This window comes from Haemorhous mexicanus, chromosome Z, assembly GCF_027477595.1.
Source record: "Haemorhous mexicanus isolate bHaeMex1 chromosome Z, bHaeMex1.pri, whole genome shotgun sequence".
Lineage (NCBI taxonomy): Eukaryota > Metazoa > Chordata > Aves > Passeriformes > Fringillidae > Haemorhous > Haemorhous mexicanus.
The window spans coordinates 48,362,236-48,380,188 of NC_082381.1; the positions used below are offsets into that span (position 1 = coordinate 48,362,236).

A 17,953-nucleotide genomic window follows, 5' to 3' on the forward strand; every position below is an offset into this window, starting at 1 on the left:
AGAAGCTCTCCCACAAAGCTGGATCTAATTTTGTGCAAAAACTAGAATGTATTTTCAAATTCTAGCTCTGCTCAAGTATATACATGCGTTTCTAATTGCACTCAGTAATAGCCTACCATTACAAAGTAAGTTCAGAGATCTGGCTCTCAGCACAAAATTGAGTTTGTTTTGTATTCAATTCATCTAATTAGTGCTAATGGAACACTGCTTCATTCTGAAGAGAACAAAAACTACTAGAAATAAAAGAAGTTTAAACTGACATTACTTTGTCTAGTTTAAGCAGTTTATGTTGCTCATCATTTCATCTTTGAAAAAAATTATAATGCTATTGGTATTCAACCTCACAGTCAACTTTACTTTCTGCCTACAAAGAATAATCCACTTTAGTATTTAATTTGGAACAATATTCCCTTATTGTAAGCTTTACACTCATTCTAAAAAAAGATGGAAGAAGACAACATAACTGAGTTCAAACAGGTTTAAAATGCCTCACAGAGCAAAGAGTATTAGGAATTTAATTACAAATCAAGTGCCCACTAGGTGTACTTGCAGTTCAAATTTTTGTTTGAAGGTTGCATTACTAACAGCTGCTCACTTCTCATTTGAAGCAGTTTATACTATAACAAATTAGATACCCAAACTAGTATATTATCAAGGAAAATCAACTTCTTAACATGGTAAGAAAGCAAGCAAAAGTTTCTAACTATTAATAAGTAAGTTATGAACGTACTTCCATGTAAGACAACCAACTAACCAAATCTCCCTTCCTCAACAGCAAGCCATTTGTGTAATAAATCAAGTTACATGGATAACCTTCTATGATTTTCTATCCAGAAGGTCCAACAAAATGTTTCCTTCTCTTTCATTAAAACATATTTTAAAATTTCCACAGACATTTGCTCTTGAATATTTGAAAACAATTAGACATGTAAGAAATGAAGCCAGGATAAACAGCAAATAGCAAGTCCTGGAAGTAGTTCTTGACACATGAGATACATCCTCATTGTAAATGGCCCTTCGATTCCCAAAAGTTTCTGATCCTCTTCTTTATCTTGCAGGCTGAAAGCTGTTAAGTAAAAACCTAATGCGAAAAAGTTTCATTATCAGAACCAGATACTTTGGAAACATTCTAAAGACTACACAGCCAGAAGGAAATCTGCCCAGATATTAAAGCTGTGTTTATATGATCCTTACACAAGCTTTAATTTGGCTACTGCTACCTGGGAAACCAACATATTTCATAACTGCAGAGGACTGGTAGCAGAAAAATCAGCCATTACCAGAGGGCTGTGCTTAAAACACAAACTAGCATTTATAAAAATAGGAATGGCAATGCTCAGTAATCTACAAAGTTACCCATTCAAGTTTCATTGTTTTTTATCCTGATCATGTCATCTCAGAAAAACACCAAAAGGGGAAAAAAAAAACCAAACCAGAAGGATGAAAAAAACCCACATCTCTCAGATATGCAAAACACGCACAACTGTGAAAAACTGGAATGAAAATGATAAAACATTACAGAAGCAGTACAGTAGCAGTGGTCAGTTTGCTTTCAAATCTCTCATGGTAAAAAACAGAAAAGTTGTTGAAAATAGGAGACAAAACTTAACACAACTGTGATCTTATTAATGGCTATGACTAATAACATAATGTTGATCTGAGACTTGTTAACTACTTTTCACAATATTCAGATTATGAGGCATGTTAATTAAGATAGAGGTGTTGAAGAATATTCTCTCTATTTGAAGTACTCCCTCAAAAGTAAAAAAAAATCATTAAGTTGCGAATTTCAGCTCTAGATGCTGTGGAAGCCAAGACCATGTTACCTTAAAGTAGTATCAAAATTTCAAAATGTTTAAGTTCACTTGTAATTAAATTGCAATTATAACCTACACCTCCAAGACTACAAGAAATCTGGAGAGCGTATTAAGAAAGGATTGTTTCATACCTGTGCTAAATCTTGTGCTATCCTTATACACTAAGCATGGAAAGAATGACATCTGTGAGCTTATTGATTGATCTGATGCCAGTGAGGTCAGCTTCATACTGGCAGAGATCACCGCTACTCAACGACAGAGCACTTGGAAGAACTGTCCTATAACCACTGGAATCATCTCCAAAAGGCTCAACAGTTGTGGGCCCTTCTTTCTTTTAAAGAAAAGGGTATTGTCTGACAAATGGCTATCTACCATTTAAAGAGCTCAGAAGGCTCATCCACACTGCTCATTCTATCACAACCTCACTTACTGAGTCATGCCTTGCTCCTTCCTCTGCCACAAACCTTCTGAAACAAACCTTTAAAATCTCAATGGCCTTTGAGTACCAGTAGGCTTCTTCTTCTTTTTCCTCAAATGAGGACATAACTAAATAAATAGCTAAATCAGTGACAAAGTATACATTACTAACAGTCAATCATGTTGGCTCAGAGTAGTATCAGCATACAGTATTACATCATATTCATATCCTACTCATTTATGGTAAACTATAAACAATGTTCCACTACTCCTAATTCTCAGACAAGTCATATGCAGCACACAAGAAGTCACCTTGGCTTGGTACAAAAAAACCTTAACTAAATAACAAAAAATTGAACTAGGCTAAATTAACACAAAATTAAACTGGATACTTAAGTTAAATACCTCAAAATTATGTCACTTAGGATCAAAACTTCTTATGTCCCACAAAAGCTTTTATGCTAATAAATTTACAGCCTATTTAGTTATTTAAATAAGTGTATATTAACACAACAATAAAGACAAATCTAGCCACCCTCAAGTACAAAAGGCAACCCACCTCTGATAGTCTTCCCATCATACACTCCTTTCTCTGAGCGGTTGAAAGAGAACAAGAGAAATTAAAGTTTAACCAACTCTACCTGCCCCTAGACAAAAAAATGTTTCTCTTTGCCTTCTATGAAGATAGACAAGAATGGACAATGATGAGCTGGTGGAAGGCATCAGAGTAGTTTAACATCAAGTGTTGTCTCTGGGTAACAGTTAACACTGTTAATAGTGATTAACTAGATTAATTGTGGAAAATACACCTGCCAAACAAATTGCTTGTGATTGATACACACTATATGACTTTACACTTACAAACAGCTAGTTACATTTCAAGTTTCCCACTTACCCAGCTTAGCTTCTCTCACCAGATACAGCCAGATATGGTATTTTGCTGCATGACACTACGACCAATTATATCCAGAAGGTTACCTCTACTTTCACACAGCTACTCACCAGTGTTCAGCTGCCACTATTTAAAATGTTGAACATGGAAAAATACATGCCACGAAAGTGTAGCAAAAGCAGGTATCCCTCCTTCACATACTAATAGCAACTTCCTTACAGAAGTATTTCAGTACATTCTTTATTTTAAAAAATGAAAAATCTTTTCCAACACTTATAGTGCATACATGATTAGATATATCTGAGATTCCTTTCCAACTGGGCTCTCAGTAAGGATGACTTGCAGGTTTTTTTGACCTGGTGACTGCATGAACTTTGTGCCAGAGAACAGACATCCTACAGTAGACATGGCTAAGCTCAGGCTTGAAAATCCTTCTCTACACATTCCAGAAGAATTTCAAAATTGTACTAAAAAAAAAAATGTTAACAGTCAAACCAACATTTAAAACTTTATCTGTGGGGCTTTCTTTCCTACTACCCTCCTGAAAGGATTAGAAGTCTGACTCGACACACATATACAGACTGGATATTATTCCACAATTTTCAAGAACAGAGGGGAACAATACAGATATATTTCTAGAACAGTACTTCCAGTTACTGAGAGCTATTCTTTAGTAAATATATTAACAACTTACTTGTGGGATGTTCTTTTCTTCATCATGCTGGCAGACACTCCTGCATGACCTACAATATAAAAGATGTTGGAATTACTGAAAAATAATTTAAAAACTTACATAAAAGCCATCAAATTGAATGTCAAAATGTAAAGAATCCAAACACTTCGTGTTATGACTGATCAGTGACCTGTTAAAATGGGAAAAGGCTCTAGAGAGGCAGACATTGGCTATCTGCACATGAAGCTGCGGTGGGCTGATCTTGCCAGGATGCCAGGTACCAACCAAAGCTGTTCTATCTCTTCTCTCAGCTGGACATGGGAGAGAAAATACAACCAAATGTTCCTGGGTCAAGAGAGGGTCAGAGAGGCATCACTCATTAATTACCATCACAGGCAAACCAGACTTGATTTGGGGACTATTAATTTATTATCAAGCAAGTCAGAATAAGATAATTAGAAATTAAGCTAAATCTTAAAAATACCTTCCTCGCAACTCTCCCTTCTTCCTGGGCCTAACATCACTCCCAATTTTTTTCTACCTCCTTTCTCCCAGGTAGCACTAGTGGACAGGGAATGAAAGTGCAGTTAATCACATGTTGTCTCTGCTGCTTCTTTCTTTCTCCTCAGGGTTAGGGCTAGTTCTCCCTCTTTAGGGGAAGTACTCATCTTACTTTTTCCCTACTGAAGTGTGGGGTCCCTCCCAGAGGAGACAGTCCTCCAAACTTCTCCAATGTGAATCTGTCTCATGGGCTACAGTTCCTAGCAAACAGATGCAGCATGGATCTCTTCCACACTGTGCCATCCTTCTGGAATAGGCTGCTCTGCAGTGAGCCCCTCATGGGGTCACAAGACCTGCTCCAGAGTCGGCTCTTCTCTCATGGGGCTACAGGTCCAGCCAGGAAACCTGCTCTAGTGCAGACTTCCTGCAGTCTCACAGATTCCTTCAGTCACATTCATCCGCTCCAGTGTAGGGTCCTCCATGAACTGCAGGGGCATAGCTGCTTCACCATGATCTCCACCACTGTCTGCATCAGACTCCTCTCCAGCAATTGCTGTGGGGCAGAATTTTTCACCCATTCTTAAATACAATATCCTAGTGGCACTACCACCATTACTGATAGGCTCAGCTTTGGCCAGTGGCAGGTCCATCTTGGAGCTGGCTGGCACTGGCTCCCTTGGACACAGGAGAAGCTTCTAGCTACTTCTCACAGAAGCCACCCTTGTACCCTCCTGGCACCTTGCCATGCAAACCCAACAAAGAAGCTCAGTGATGAACCTAACAACCTTCCATTAAAATGGAAGTTGAACTAAACAACAGAGACAGTAGTTGCAGTGGTCAATCAGCAACAATAGTGAATCAACAGGCTGTTTTAAGCTTTCATCCTTGAGTTAATAAAAGGAGATGCCAATACACATCATCCTGAGTTAGCCAGACCAGCACTACCTGTGCCTAACAGAGCACATAATAAACTAAAAATAAACAAATTTTTACTGAGAGAAGACCACTGCACTCAACTCAGTGATAACTTGGGATGAATATGAAAAATGGAAAACTTTTACTAAGATGAAATGAGGAAAGGGGAAATCAGACTGCTGTGGCTGCTAGAAAGCTGCTTATAAGCAGCCATGAAGAATTCAGAGGAAATATGCAGAATCAAAATAACAAAAAAAAACATGTTCAAAAGAATGCTGTACATAAAAGGCAATGCGCACAGACAGAAAAATCAAAATTAGTTATTAGAATGAAAACTGCAGCCTCAGATCACAGTCAAAGGCCACCTGCACAGGGATCATTTACTGACGTTGACTGAAATAGCCCCTGTTAAGGTGAAGGGTGATGGCAACTACATGGCCAGAAGATAACAGGTCTTGATCCTGATTCTCCCTGTCTTCCTCACTATACTGCTTTTGAATAGTATGGAGTTAAAATTTCTTCACAGCAGCTTGTTTTGGGCTGTCTTGGATTTTTTGCTTCTTGGTTGCAGTATCTAAAACAATCTGGTTACAGTGCTGGACTGAACCATGCATAACTCTTAACGCCTCGTGCTTATGTACAAACATGCCTAGAATTTTAACTAGGAATACTTGAATTAACACTTGCAGAGAAGTGTTTTAATTTCTCTATAGGCCTAAACAAACCAATTCTTTAAAATTTACACTATGTTCATGTTCCAAGCATATCTAGAATTATATACTTATTGAAGAGAATCACACAGGAGTCAAGCAGTGACAGTACAAATAATCTTCAAAGTTCTTCATAAATATTTTACTGTTGTAATTTTTGTATACAAAATTTAGGAGAGCATACACAAAGTTAAGAAATGGCAGTAATTAATAATTAAAATAATCTTATGTTTAGTAAATACAAGCTTGCATCAGATCGTCAGCAATCTACATTTCCAAGAATAATGGTATCTGAAATGTTCTTAGGTTTTAAAAATTAGGCCTTGTCTGTCAATTACTTCAGTAAAGATCCTAGTTGCAATTTTTGACTGTTACAAAACCAAATAATTAAATTGACTGTTTGTAAGAACTTAGCTGGAAAAACAAAAAAAGCATCACAAAAAGTTTGATTAGCAACACGTAAGACCTAAGGACTTTATCACAACCTGTAAAAAAGCTTTCTAAGCATAATTTCAGTTACCTCTCTGCAGATGAGGCTCTGTTCTACTGCTATATAATTAAAAAATATTAAAAATATGGTGGTGTTTTATTTTAAAAAAAGTAATTTCTTAAAATCCAAGAGCTGTTCTTACAAAATTGAGAAACTTCATGACCAGAAGATGAACATATGTACTTAACATTTTACATTTCCAGCTAATGAGAGAAAAGTAAGATTTTGGCTAAAGTAGCTCAAGTAAAAACACAGCAAAATAACAGAATGTTGCAGCACAAGAATTTGCTTTCTGTCCACCTCTCAAGGACTGGGTAACCTGTAGGAAGGGAGGTATGAAGGATTTATCTTTCAAAGTCAAGAACAGAAACACTAGATTGACACAGAAGGAAGATTTACTACAACATTTGCAGTATATAGAGAAGTTATGCTGACCTCTGGGAATGGGATTTTGCTGTCACCTAAGTTTTCACTTTGGTATCTTCAAATTTTGCTAACATTCAACTTGTTCACTGATGTAATGAGCTCTATACCAAAGGCAACAGAGATAACTAAGTACTACTCATCATCTTAAGTCAGTTTCTTAAGAGAGCTCCCAGTTTAATACATGAAGTAATGGCATTTGGTTTAATAAATATATCAATAGCAAGTATTTGAAGATCCTAGGTTAAACACACTCTTGTACTAACCAGATGCTGATTTGCCACAATTTGCCCCCTTAATTTGCACAGTGTGAATTCAGATAGCCCTCATAGAGATGTAAACTCCTTTTAAGGATATATCAGATTACACAATTGAATTGCTTGGCTACTGTAGTGGCTCCAATGCTGGCCAAATGCCAATCCACCCACTAGAATTACTTATTTTCTGCTGTGAGATAAGGATTAGGAGGAGAACAAAGCAGGCTCAAACTTTAAAGGGAATAAAGAAAACTTTATTAACAGAATTAAAAGAAAAATAGTAAGAAATCAGAAAAAACCTTCCGAACACTTCACCTCCCACCACAGCCTCTTTTTTTTTCCATTGACAAGGTAAACAGACAAAGCCTGGGACTTTCAGTTCGTTTACCACCTCTAAAATAGTCTTTCTTCAGTTCTCTTAGGGAGAGGAATCTCTCTTGCCATGCCATGGAGACTTCTCCCCAAGAAACAGTTCCCTCATGGCTTTAATTTTCACAAATAGGAGCTGCCTGGAAATCCGCAATCATGAAGTCCCTCCCACGTTTTGATAATTTTTTCCATAATTATCACCATGGGTTAGTAATTTCAGCTTATTGGGGTACAATTTTAAGGATGAGTTGTTCTAGTATAGAAACCAAAGTTCCTTTCTTTTATCTCTGGAAACAGAGGTTTTCTTCATCTCTGGGGTAAGGTTTCTCATCTCTCTCATCTCTGTTCAAGCTACTTCAACAGCTGCTTGCTTCAACACCAGTGTCTCTGCTCGCTGTGGCTAGAATGCTACATCCCCGCCGTACATTCCATGAGTTACACAGGGAAAAAAAAGTCTGACGTATCAATTATATTTTCACCATAGCCTTACAAGAGAATTTCAGCCCAAGACTAAGGTATCTCCTCATTCTCCTCTCATCTCCTTCTTTACTAAGAATGATGTCTCTGTTTTCTCTGTGTCTTCACTCTTTCCTTTTCTCTCACTTGAGTGAGGATTGATCTTTTCAAGTTTCATCTGTACACTAAAAGTGTTAATATCTTGCCCAGGCCTGTGGATAGCCATACGTATGATCTTTGCCAGGCAGTGGCCACTCTGTCTGCACGGGTGTTTTCTGGCCCCTGCTGCATTTAATTCCAGTTACAGGGGCTGACTTCTGCGTGGGGCTGCAGAGCCATCTCTGTTCTTAGCCATGTGATTTTTCTGTGGCACCAGCAGGATGGCTTGGTGGCTCACAGCTGAAACAGAGCCTGGCTTGGCTCCACCTGAAGCTGAATGGAGCCAGTGTGGCTCACCGGCCATGGCTGGAACTCCGTGGCAGCAGAATCTCAGCCAAGCTGTGCTGCAGGCTGGGCTAGCCAGGCCATGTGGCAGAGCAGGGCCCAGCCTGGCCAGGCCACACAGTGGAGTGGGGCCTGCCCAGCTGGCGTCCAGTTACCTGGCTAGAAGCAACAGAGCTTTTCCCAGGATTTGTTAATTTTAAAATATGTTTTCCACAGAGGTATTTTCAGCTCTTTTAAGTGGTTTAACTTAAAAGAGCTGAAAATTAACTTTGTCAATATTCAAATTAGCCAACTGATTGGTTTTTTCAGGTCAAAAGGAAGCTGCCAAGGTCCCTACAGGGAAACACTTCCATAGCGCATGGATTTTTTTCTTAACTAAAACCTAAACTATGTTGAACCATGACAGCTACACAATAGTAGAAACTGCAACAAGAGTTTCTCTGTTCTCTACAGCAGCTCTGGACATGGGGAGAGGGCAGCACAGGATCCTCACATTTAACATATCTAGTCAGAAGGTCAAAATCAGAACTACCTGCCTCCTGAATTTGTCTTGGTCCACAAGAATGGAGCAGGTGGATGATATGACCCAGCCACGGCCACTCCCAGCCCAGAATGCCAAACATGTCTTGGGCTGCATCCAGAGCAGCATGGGCAGCAGGGCCAGGGAGGGGATTCTGTCCCTCTGCTCTGGTCAGAGCCCACCTGGAACCCTGCATCCAGGAGTCCTAGCACTGAACAGACCTGCTGGAATCAGGTCACTGGAAGGCCATGAAGATGACTGGAGGGCTGGAGCACCTTCTGTATGAAGAAAGGTGAGAGTTCGGACTGTTTGGCCTGGAGAAGAGAAGGCTCTGAAGAGACCTTACGGCAGCCTTCCGGTATGTGAAGGGGGCCTATGAGAAATATATGGACAGACTTTTTAGTACGACCTGTTGCAACAGGACACAGGGTAATGATTTTAAAATGGAGAAGATTAGAAATAAGAAGTTTTTGTACCCTGAGTGTGGTGAAACACTAGAACAGGTTGCCCAGAGTTGGTGGTTGCCCCATCCCTGGAAGTGTCCAAATCTTTAGTGCAACTTCAGCAGGCTTGTGTCCATCCATTGGTTCAGAGAGCATAGTGAAGCACCTTATTAAGTGCTAACAAATGAACTGTGACTTTAAAAGGATTATGAAAAAAATTCTGTCTCCAAAGCATGATTTCAAATTTGGGGCATAGTAATGATTATTCTATTTAAAAAAAAAAATCTGATCTAGTTGAAGATGTCCCCACTAATTGCAAGAGTTGGACAAGATGACCTTTAAAAGGTCCCTTTCATATCAAACTATTTTATTTTTTTATGACTAAGAGCACAGAAACCTTTTTTTTTGTAATAGAAATTGACCACAACCTCCAGTTTCCAGGCAAGAGCAACAGAATTAAGAATTCAACTGTCATATGGTGTTTTGTCATACTTGTGTTTTCTGACGCTCATTAATTAGCCCCTTACCCCTTACATTAAACCCTTAAAATTCAACAGCAAAACTAGAAATCACGTTTCTGAACTTTACTCCAGACAAAGATAGAGAAATAGGGTATGACAAGACTAAAAAAAATAATTGTTCAGGATGTTGGCTTCAAGGGAAATATACATGTCATTTCAGCTGGGGCTACAGGAGAATAGGAAGAAGGATGGGAGAAAGCTACTGGCAATGTTTTGCTATTGTGACATGAGTTGGTACCCTCCAAGCAATCCATGAAAATCAGACAGGCTCTCCATATTTTACTTCTCTGAATATCTCCTATGTTTACAACAGGCAGCAAAATCTAGATGTTTTAAAGTTGTACTCCAGAATCATCAGTGTGAACAGCAGTAAGTCCACTCTATATCTGGAGACTATTTCAGAATTACTTTCAGGGACCTAAGAAAAACTTCAGTGTGCTGATTCACACCTAGTATAGCTCAACCTCAACTCATGAGTTTGAAGAAAGGAGGGCTTTTAATTGAAGTAGGTCAGAAGTACAGACATAAACCAAATTCCAACTCTGCACAAAATATTACACTGATCGAAAGATTTTCAATTCTAAGCAATTCACATCCATCTTAGTCAATAAAAACAATACTGAAACAATTTACACCTGCTTTTATGAGTGAAAAAAATACAAATGCTCATATATGACTCATTATATACCCATATATGTGTTAAAAGTTTTCTTTACTAAGAGAGTACTTTTATGTTTTCAAACCATCCAGTAAAGGCTTTACAATTGTTCCTGACCATCATGCAGTTCAGTAGGATTCTGCATCTCTGGGAGAACACTGCTAAGAAAGACTCCAGAGGACAAGCCTTTCACTTATATAGCATTTTACAGGTGATCATTAGATTTAGAAGGGTCAATTGAGTTAACACAGGGTAATCACATCTTACTTTACAATCAAATATACTGTACATTATTTTTTTTTAAAGGCTGTATTTCTTCTATACTTGGGACAGCAATACACTAATTAGAGAGACAGGCAGGCACACTGCCAAGAGCACCTGTCTGATGCACAGAAACTAGATCATGGAAAGCAACTCTATACTTTGACAAACTCCAAGAGTCTGCAGCCATGTACTCTACTGTTGTGTAAAAATTAAATGTCTACTTTGCCTTCCTTTCTCCACTTTCAGGCCTACCCTTTGGTTCTCAAAAAGGAACTACATACATAGTATGTTTCCCAGAGAGAGAGATTTCAAAAGTCTAGGTATCACAAATCACATATACCTCTTCCTTTACATCTACTCAACAACATATAAAAGCATTTCCTTCCTGAGCAGACAGACAGGACAGCTTAAAACTGTCTTTGTCAAAGATGCTACCAATCTGTAGTGTCACTAATTGGTAAGTCCCTACAACAGGATGAAATCAAAGTCAGTCGAAAAACGCTTTGTTAATGCATCAAATTTTTGCCCTATATGAAAACCTGACACTACCACTGGTTTATCTCCACCTCCAACACCTGTTTTTTGCTACCTACCTGTACATGATACAGAAGTCTCCTAGAATCCAACCATTTTATTATTTTACATTATTAACACATCAAATATAAAATACATAGACTATTTCCACTCTTTCACTGTATCTTTTTCTTTTATTAATTTTTCTTCCTTATAAAGACTATATTACAGCTTTATTATTCAATCCAAGATGACAGAAATTTTATAGGCATTACTTAAAATCCTAATTCCTACTTAAGATGTAGCTATTCTGGAATTTTACTGTTTGTAAAGTTTCTTGGAAAGTGGCAACCACCATTAAAAATGAAAGGCGGTAAATAAGATATTTGTATCCATAATGCTGTACAGCACAACAAATCTGATTTAAAAGTTACTTCTTTAAGTACAGCTTTTTTCTTTTTTTACAGCTGTTCTAGGTAATCTCAAGAGATTCTCTTAAATTTACCTAGTTCAGCCCTATGATGGGGAAGGCACTTTTCACTAGATCAAGTTGCTTAATATCCCTTTGAACATAACCTTAAATATTTCCAAATGAGGAGTCACTCATATTTGGGTAACCTGTTCCTGTGTTTCACCATACCTACTCACTGTAAAAAATTTCTTCTGTATACTCAAACCTAACTGTACTCTCTGTTTAAAACAATTACCCCATGTACTGTTGCTGAAGGCTGTGGCAAATAGCCTTTCTCTATCTTCCTTGTAAGTCCCACTTAAAAATGAAAAGGTTGCACTTCCTGGAGCTTCCTCTTTTCCTGGCTGAACAACTGCAACTCTCAGCCTTTTCTCATGAGAGGAGCTCCAGCCCTTTAGTCACTCATGGCCATCCTTTGGATCTACTCTCTTTCAGTTTGAAGCCAATTTCTCTTGTCCTGTCATTATAAGAGCTTCTTTAATGACAACAGAAATAAATAAATAGAAGTAAATAGCTCCTCTACAACTTTCTTTTAAGTCCCCTTCAGGTACTGGCAGGCCATGATTAGGTCACCTTGAAGCCTTCTCTTTCCAGGCTGAACAACCACAGCTCCTGAAACCTGTCCTTGTGGGAGAGGTGCTCCAGGCCTCAGATTGTCTTCACAGCCCTCCTCTGGACTCATTCCAACTGATCCACATCATTCTTACATAAGGAGCCCCAGAGCTGGATGCAGTACTCCAGGTGGTGTCTCATGGAGTGGACTAGAAAGGCAGTAATGCATTCCTCAACCTGCTGGTCATGCTGCTTTAGATGCAGCCCAGGATGTGAGAGGACATTGGGGCTGTGAGTGTGACTGTGTGACTGTGACCCTGATGGGTCATGTTGAGCTTCATATTTGCCAACACCCCCAAATCTTTCTTGTCAAGGCTGCCCTCAGTCCATTCTCTGTCCAGGATATATTTGTGCTTGGTATTGCTCCAGCGCAGATGCAGCACCTAGCACTTGGCATTGTTGAACATCACAAGGCATGCAGGGCCCACCTCTCAATCCTGTCCAGGTTATTCTGGATAGTATTCCTTCCCTCCAGCATACTGACTGCAACACACAGCTTGGTGTCATCAGCAAACTTGCTGAGAGCGCACCCAATCCCACCATCCCTACCACTGAAAAAGACGTTAAACAATGATGCTCCCAATACTGACACCTAAGGAGCTCCAATCATCACTGTCTCCATTTGGCCAACGAACCAAGCATTTAAGACTTTGCACTGGATCTCTCCTTTGAAACCTGTAGCTCTTACTTGAAAGATAACTGCATTACTTTTGCAATCAGTACATGTTTCAAATAAGCGACAGCAAATTTTAACACAGTCTCAGGTAAAATACAAGTTTGAAAGTCTCCAAAGAATTACTGAGAAATCCTCCAGTATCAGTTCCTGTTTTCAATGAATCAAACGTGCATTTGGAGGCACCCAAATCATCTATTGCTTAGGTATTTTAAAAGTTAACTGAGCTTTCCCAATGACACTTGTCAGTTGGTTTCTTGAGAGTTTCATAAGTTACAATTCAAAATGGTTGGCGATAAAAATTATGTTGCTTTCCCCACACAGGTCACTGATAACTTTTGACACAGCACAAAATAGGATGGTCACATCTGTACTGCTACATTTACATTTAAATTTACTACTTAATTTTTTAGTTTGTCTTTTCAAGACATGATCTAGAATAAAAGCAAATTTTCTGTTAAAACAGGAATGATGACACCTAAAATTAATAATATCTGCAGAAAATCATTCACATATTTAAAAAGTCAGTAAGTAAGAACACTTTTCATCCATTAAAAGCAAAGAAAACCATTCATGCTCACCTGCATCAGCTCTGGACCGCTGACCTGGTGATTTTCCAAATGGGGTCTTCATTCATCTGTGTTTAAGTGAGCAGCAAAGCTGCTGGACTAGGGTGAAAATCCAGTTCTTTCCAACTTCTTTTTAGTCTTAGGATGAGACAACCACTTATTAATCCACCATTCAATCAACAACTTGTTCTTCAAATGTAGAAGATGCTCTTTCAATTACAGTACTCTGAAAAACAAAACAGATGAAGTTTATAAATAGCTTGATTTTGAAACAAAAATATTCCATCGTAACCAAGTCTAACTTTAATGCTTGCTTTCATATGCAACAGGATATTCCTTCACAATCTGGTATTCTGAAAACATTCAGCAACACAGGACATATATGGCTAAACAAATACACAGGCTGCTACTTTTATCTCCTAATCACAGTAAATTTCCAGGTCACTATGTCAATTACAAAGAGAAAGGAAAGCTTCTTGAAAACCACTGAGCTTAACACAAGGGGATATGACTGCTAATTTAGAGAAACTGTACTACCTCTACTTAGTTAAAGTACCAGTCAAACAATCTAACCAATCTATTTGGTTAGAAATAACACGCTCCCACTCACATAGAAGAATAACTTTGCCTCACAGAAGTTTAAAAAAAACTATTGAAAAAAACGCAACACAAAAGCTTTTAAAAGCACTGATTTCACTGCTTTACCAGCAATTTGTTGAACAGGTCAATAGTTCATAGATCTGATGATTCATAGATCTCTTTAAGTTTCTGGCAATTCTTTCCAACTAAGATCATCAAATACCTAAAGCACTTAGTCATCACATTCCTCTAGATAAGGGAGGTAACTGAGGACAACTTTTTAATACCCTTTTCAGGATTTAATAATGGAAAATTTTTACCACGTGAAAAAAATCAAAGCATTACAGGCTAATTTATTTCAGAATACCATTTCTGGGCCAGAAAAATTTATGTATAAGAATTCACTACTTCAATGTTGCTCACAAAAGAGTCAAGTGAGATCAGATCACTTCCTTAAGAAATGTCACTGCTAATCTGTGAGATACAGGGCTTGACTAATCTGTTAATCAAGCACAGTCTTCCCTCTTTTACTTCAGTTTTGGAAACTGTTGTCAATTTTCATATAGGGGTTAAAATCAGAAGAATGCCCATAACTAGTGGATCCAAACAAATGAAAACATGTAGCTTAAGCTAATGCCTTACTGAATAAGGGAACATAAAGGTGACACACCTTGAGGTATGGTAAAACTGTTACACAGAAAAATGCATTTACATCTAACACTTGACAATTCTTTCATTAATTGTACTCATTAACTTCTTGGAACAATACAGCAACAAAGAGCAATACATCTAGGAAAAATCGGTAGGGAGCAATCTGTAGTTTTTAGAAAGAACTAACTTAAGCAATTTACCATCAGGAATTTATAAGAACTTGTGAAATAAAAAAAAATATTTACAGAAATATACTAGTTTTCCACATTTCATCTCATCCTGAAATCTACCAGTGTATGCCCAACAACGCTAAATGATACCACGGCAACAATATTCAACAATATTCCAAGAGGAAACAATCAGTTTGCTTAACTACTTTACTAGAAATATAGAATAAGGATTATTTTTTCTACCGAACTCAGATGTATTCTCCTACGGACGAAAACACATTAATATAGAAGCATCACAGATTATGAAAAACCAACCCTAAATTCATAGCACTGCTGTGATATACTACCATACTCAGTCTCACAGGCACTGCATAAAAATACAAGAGGTAACTATTCTCCTCCAGAAAAACTATTAGTTGAGAAGTAGCGTAATCTTGTATTATATCTTCTGATCTAAAGCCCCCACAAAACTACAAGAACAATCTCTCCAAAACATAAACCAAATCACCATCACCACCTTCACAAACCCACAAAATGTGAAAATTCTTCAGATGTAGAAAATAATACACCCTTTTACAGTAAGCTCTTGAACTGTTATTAATGGGAAGTATTTTGTAACACCAATATTACACACTTTTCCCTCACAAAATTTCCAATTCATAGTAAAAATATAAAGTACTAGATATTTTGATTGCACTGCTTATGCAGTTATATATAGAAAAATAACTAAACCACAACAAAAGATATGGTTTTCTACCAGTTAAGTTTTTTTTAATAGAATATCCCTAATCATTACTATACCCCAAATTTGGAATCATGCTTCGGAGACAGAACATTTATTCATAATCCTTTTAAGGTCATAGTTCATTTGCTAGCATTTAATAAAGTGCTTCACTATGCTCTCTGAACCAATGGATGGACACACGGCTACTGAAGTTAAAACCAGATCCAGCTGTTTAAACTGATTTTCTAGAAACTTAGCAAGTAACTGTTATCAGTTCAAAGCCCTGCTGAAGATGAAACTCTGCTTTCCTAACACTAGTATTCTGAATTCAATACATTTCACTTGCAAAGTGACAGTTCTGAAGTTACTAATAATGAGGCATAAAACCTCATTTTCTGAAAACAACTGATGTACTTTAAGAGCACGTTGAATTTTAAGAATATGTAAGTCTTACTTATTTGATTACAAATACACTAAACCCTGTACAACTTAGGGTTCTTAAAAGTGATAAATGACAAAATATCAGACTTAATGCCAACATGCAAATATCTTGATGTCCTAATATGGAAAATCATAAAGAGAAGATAATTAACTCATAAAATGAAAAATCTTCTACTGCAAGTCTCAAGAAATGTCACGCTTCACATAAAGACAGGAAACACAAAATCAAAACACACTTCTGATGCACTCAGTCACTCAGTTCCTGTGTAGAAAGAGCAGATATTCCTTGTTTGGCAATATGTAAGATGGCTTACGAAACAACTAACTTTCTAAAGTCCTTCTTTTGATAGTGGCAGGCACACTAAAGTAAATCCAACAAAAGTAGGGTTTTTTTGGATACAAAGTGACACATCCAAAGCGATTTTACAGACTGCCAGTAACTTCCCGAAGAGAAGTGCCACTGCCTACTTGTCAGACACCCATTTCCCCAACACCTAGCAGCACAGGTCACGATCAGTGCAGCGGCAGGTTTCACTTAAAAAGACAGAAATTGTTTTGACTTGTGAGCTGCCGCTCACCAGCCCAGGTGTGTTGCTCATCTGTTTTTACAAGCCTTTCTACTCAAAAGCACTCTTTAGGAAAAGGGTGGAAATTGATGACTACTTCGTCTGATAGTAGTCTAATTATTGCAGAGTGTTTCAGAGGCTATTAAGTGTTAGATTAAAAACACTAGCATCACAAATTGTCAATCATAACAGTTCTATTTGAGAATAGTGGAATCATACTATCAAAATAGGCAGAAAAACATGACATAAGGAGAGAAAAAATAAAGTCATGAAAAAAAAATTTTTTGCAGTATAATGGGAAATTATGGAAAAACCAACACGCACAGGCTCCTTACTGTGAAATATCTTATCCCCTTTCTAAAAACTTAATTGTTTACAAACATTAAAATACTTATATGCACTTTTAACCCCATGAAAATAAGTGTGACCACCTAAAATAATTATCTAGCTTAAATTTTACTTAACATTCATGTCTCTATTTCCAAAAAATTGCATGGATTTCACTGCAACACATGGCACAGTGCTGTTTAGTGAAAGCTTCATGGTTCTGCTGTTCACTGAAGAGGGATGTTAGCAGACAAAACCAATGATAATTAACGCTGACAGCAAGCATCACAATTTTAAGTGCCTCACTCCTAACCAGCATATTTAAATTTTACCATCATGAACACAGAAGGAAGTATTTGCTGAGGAAAATGTTTTAGGGGTAGAAAAGTTTGGAAGGAGAGGAAGGGTAATTGCTTGCATTGCTTGCATTTAGACAATACAATTTCTGCCAAAAGTGGCAGGCTTGCACTTTCTCAGGTCTGTTCCAGCTGTCAGAGCCATCAGTGATCAGGCCTTCTGGCACCACCTGGTGGGCTTCAATATTTTTACTTCACTATCTAAAATACTTGTGTATACAACTTGCTGAGAACTTCCACTGCTACCTGCTCAGGGGAGGACCAATACTTCACAAATATGTTCTAGGGAAGGAATCATTCTAAACTGAAAAGTATCAACTAAATTCCTTGGTAAGCAATTGTGACTTCCATAAATTAGCTCAGAGCTACTGCTATATGTTTCATATGAAGTAGTAGTATAGTTTATTCCAGCACTAACAAGTTGGATGAAGAATGTTATTCAACATGTTAGTCTGTTATTCAGACTCCCTAATCCTTATTATATGAACAGAAAGGATCATTCTATGCAAGTCTTCTGCACCTGCCTTCCC

General features: G+C 37.7%; 1 protein-coding gene across 4 annotated transcripts in view; it reads right to left on the minus strand.

Moving 5' to 3' along the window:
• The window catches only part of SPIN1 (spindlin 1), a 61,770-nt gene that overhangs the window by 8,772 nt on the left and 35,045 nt on the right, over positions 1-17,953 (minus strand). For all 4 annotated transcript variants that reach the window (XM_059836860.1, XM_059836858.1, XM_059836859.1 and 1 more), the window contains exons 2-3: positions 13,622-13,835; positions 3,821-3,869 (exon numbers count right to left, since the gene is read on the minus strand). In XM_059836860.1, coding sequence (XP_059692843.1) covers positions 3,821-3,869; positions 13,622-13,673 — 101 coding nt within the window. In that variant the 5' untranslated portion in view covers positions 13,674-13,835. The remainder of the gene's footprint in view (positions 1-3,820; positions 3,870-13,621; positions 13,836-17,953) is intronic.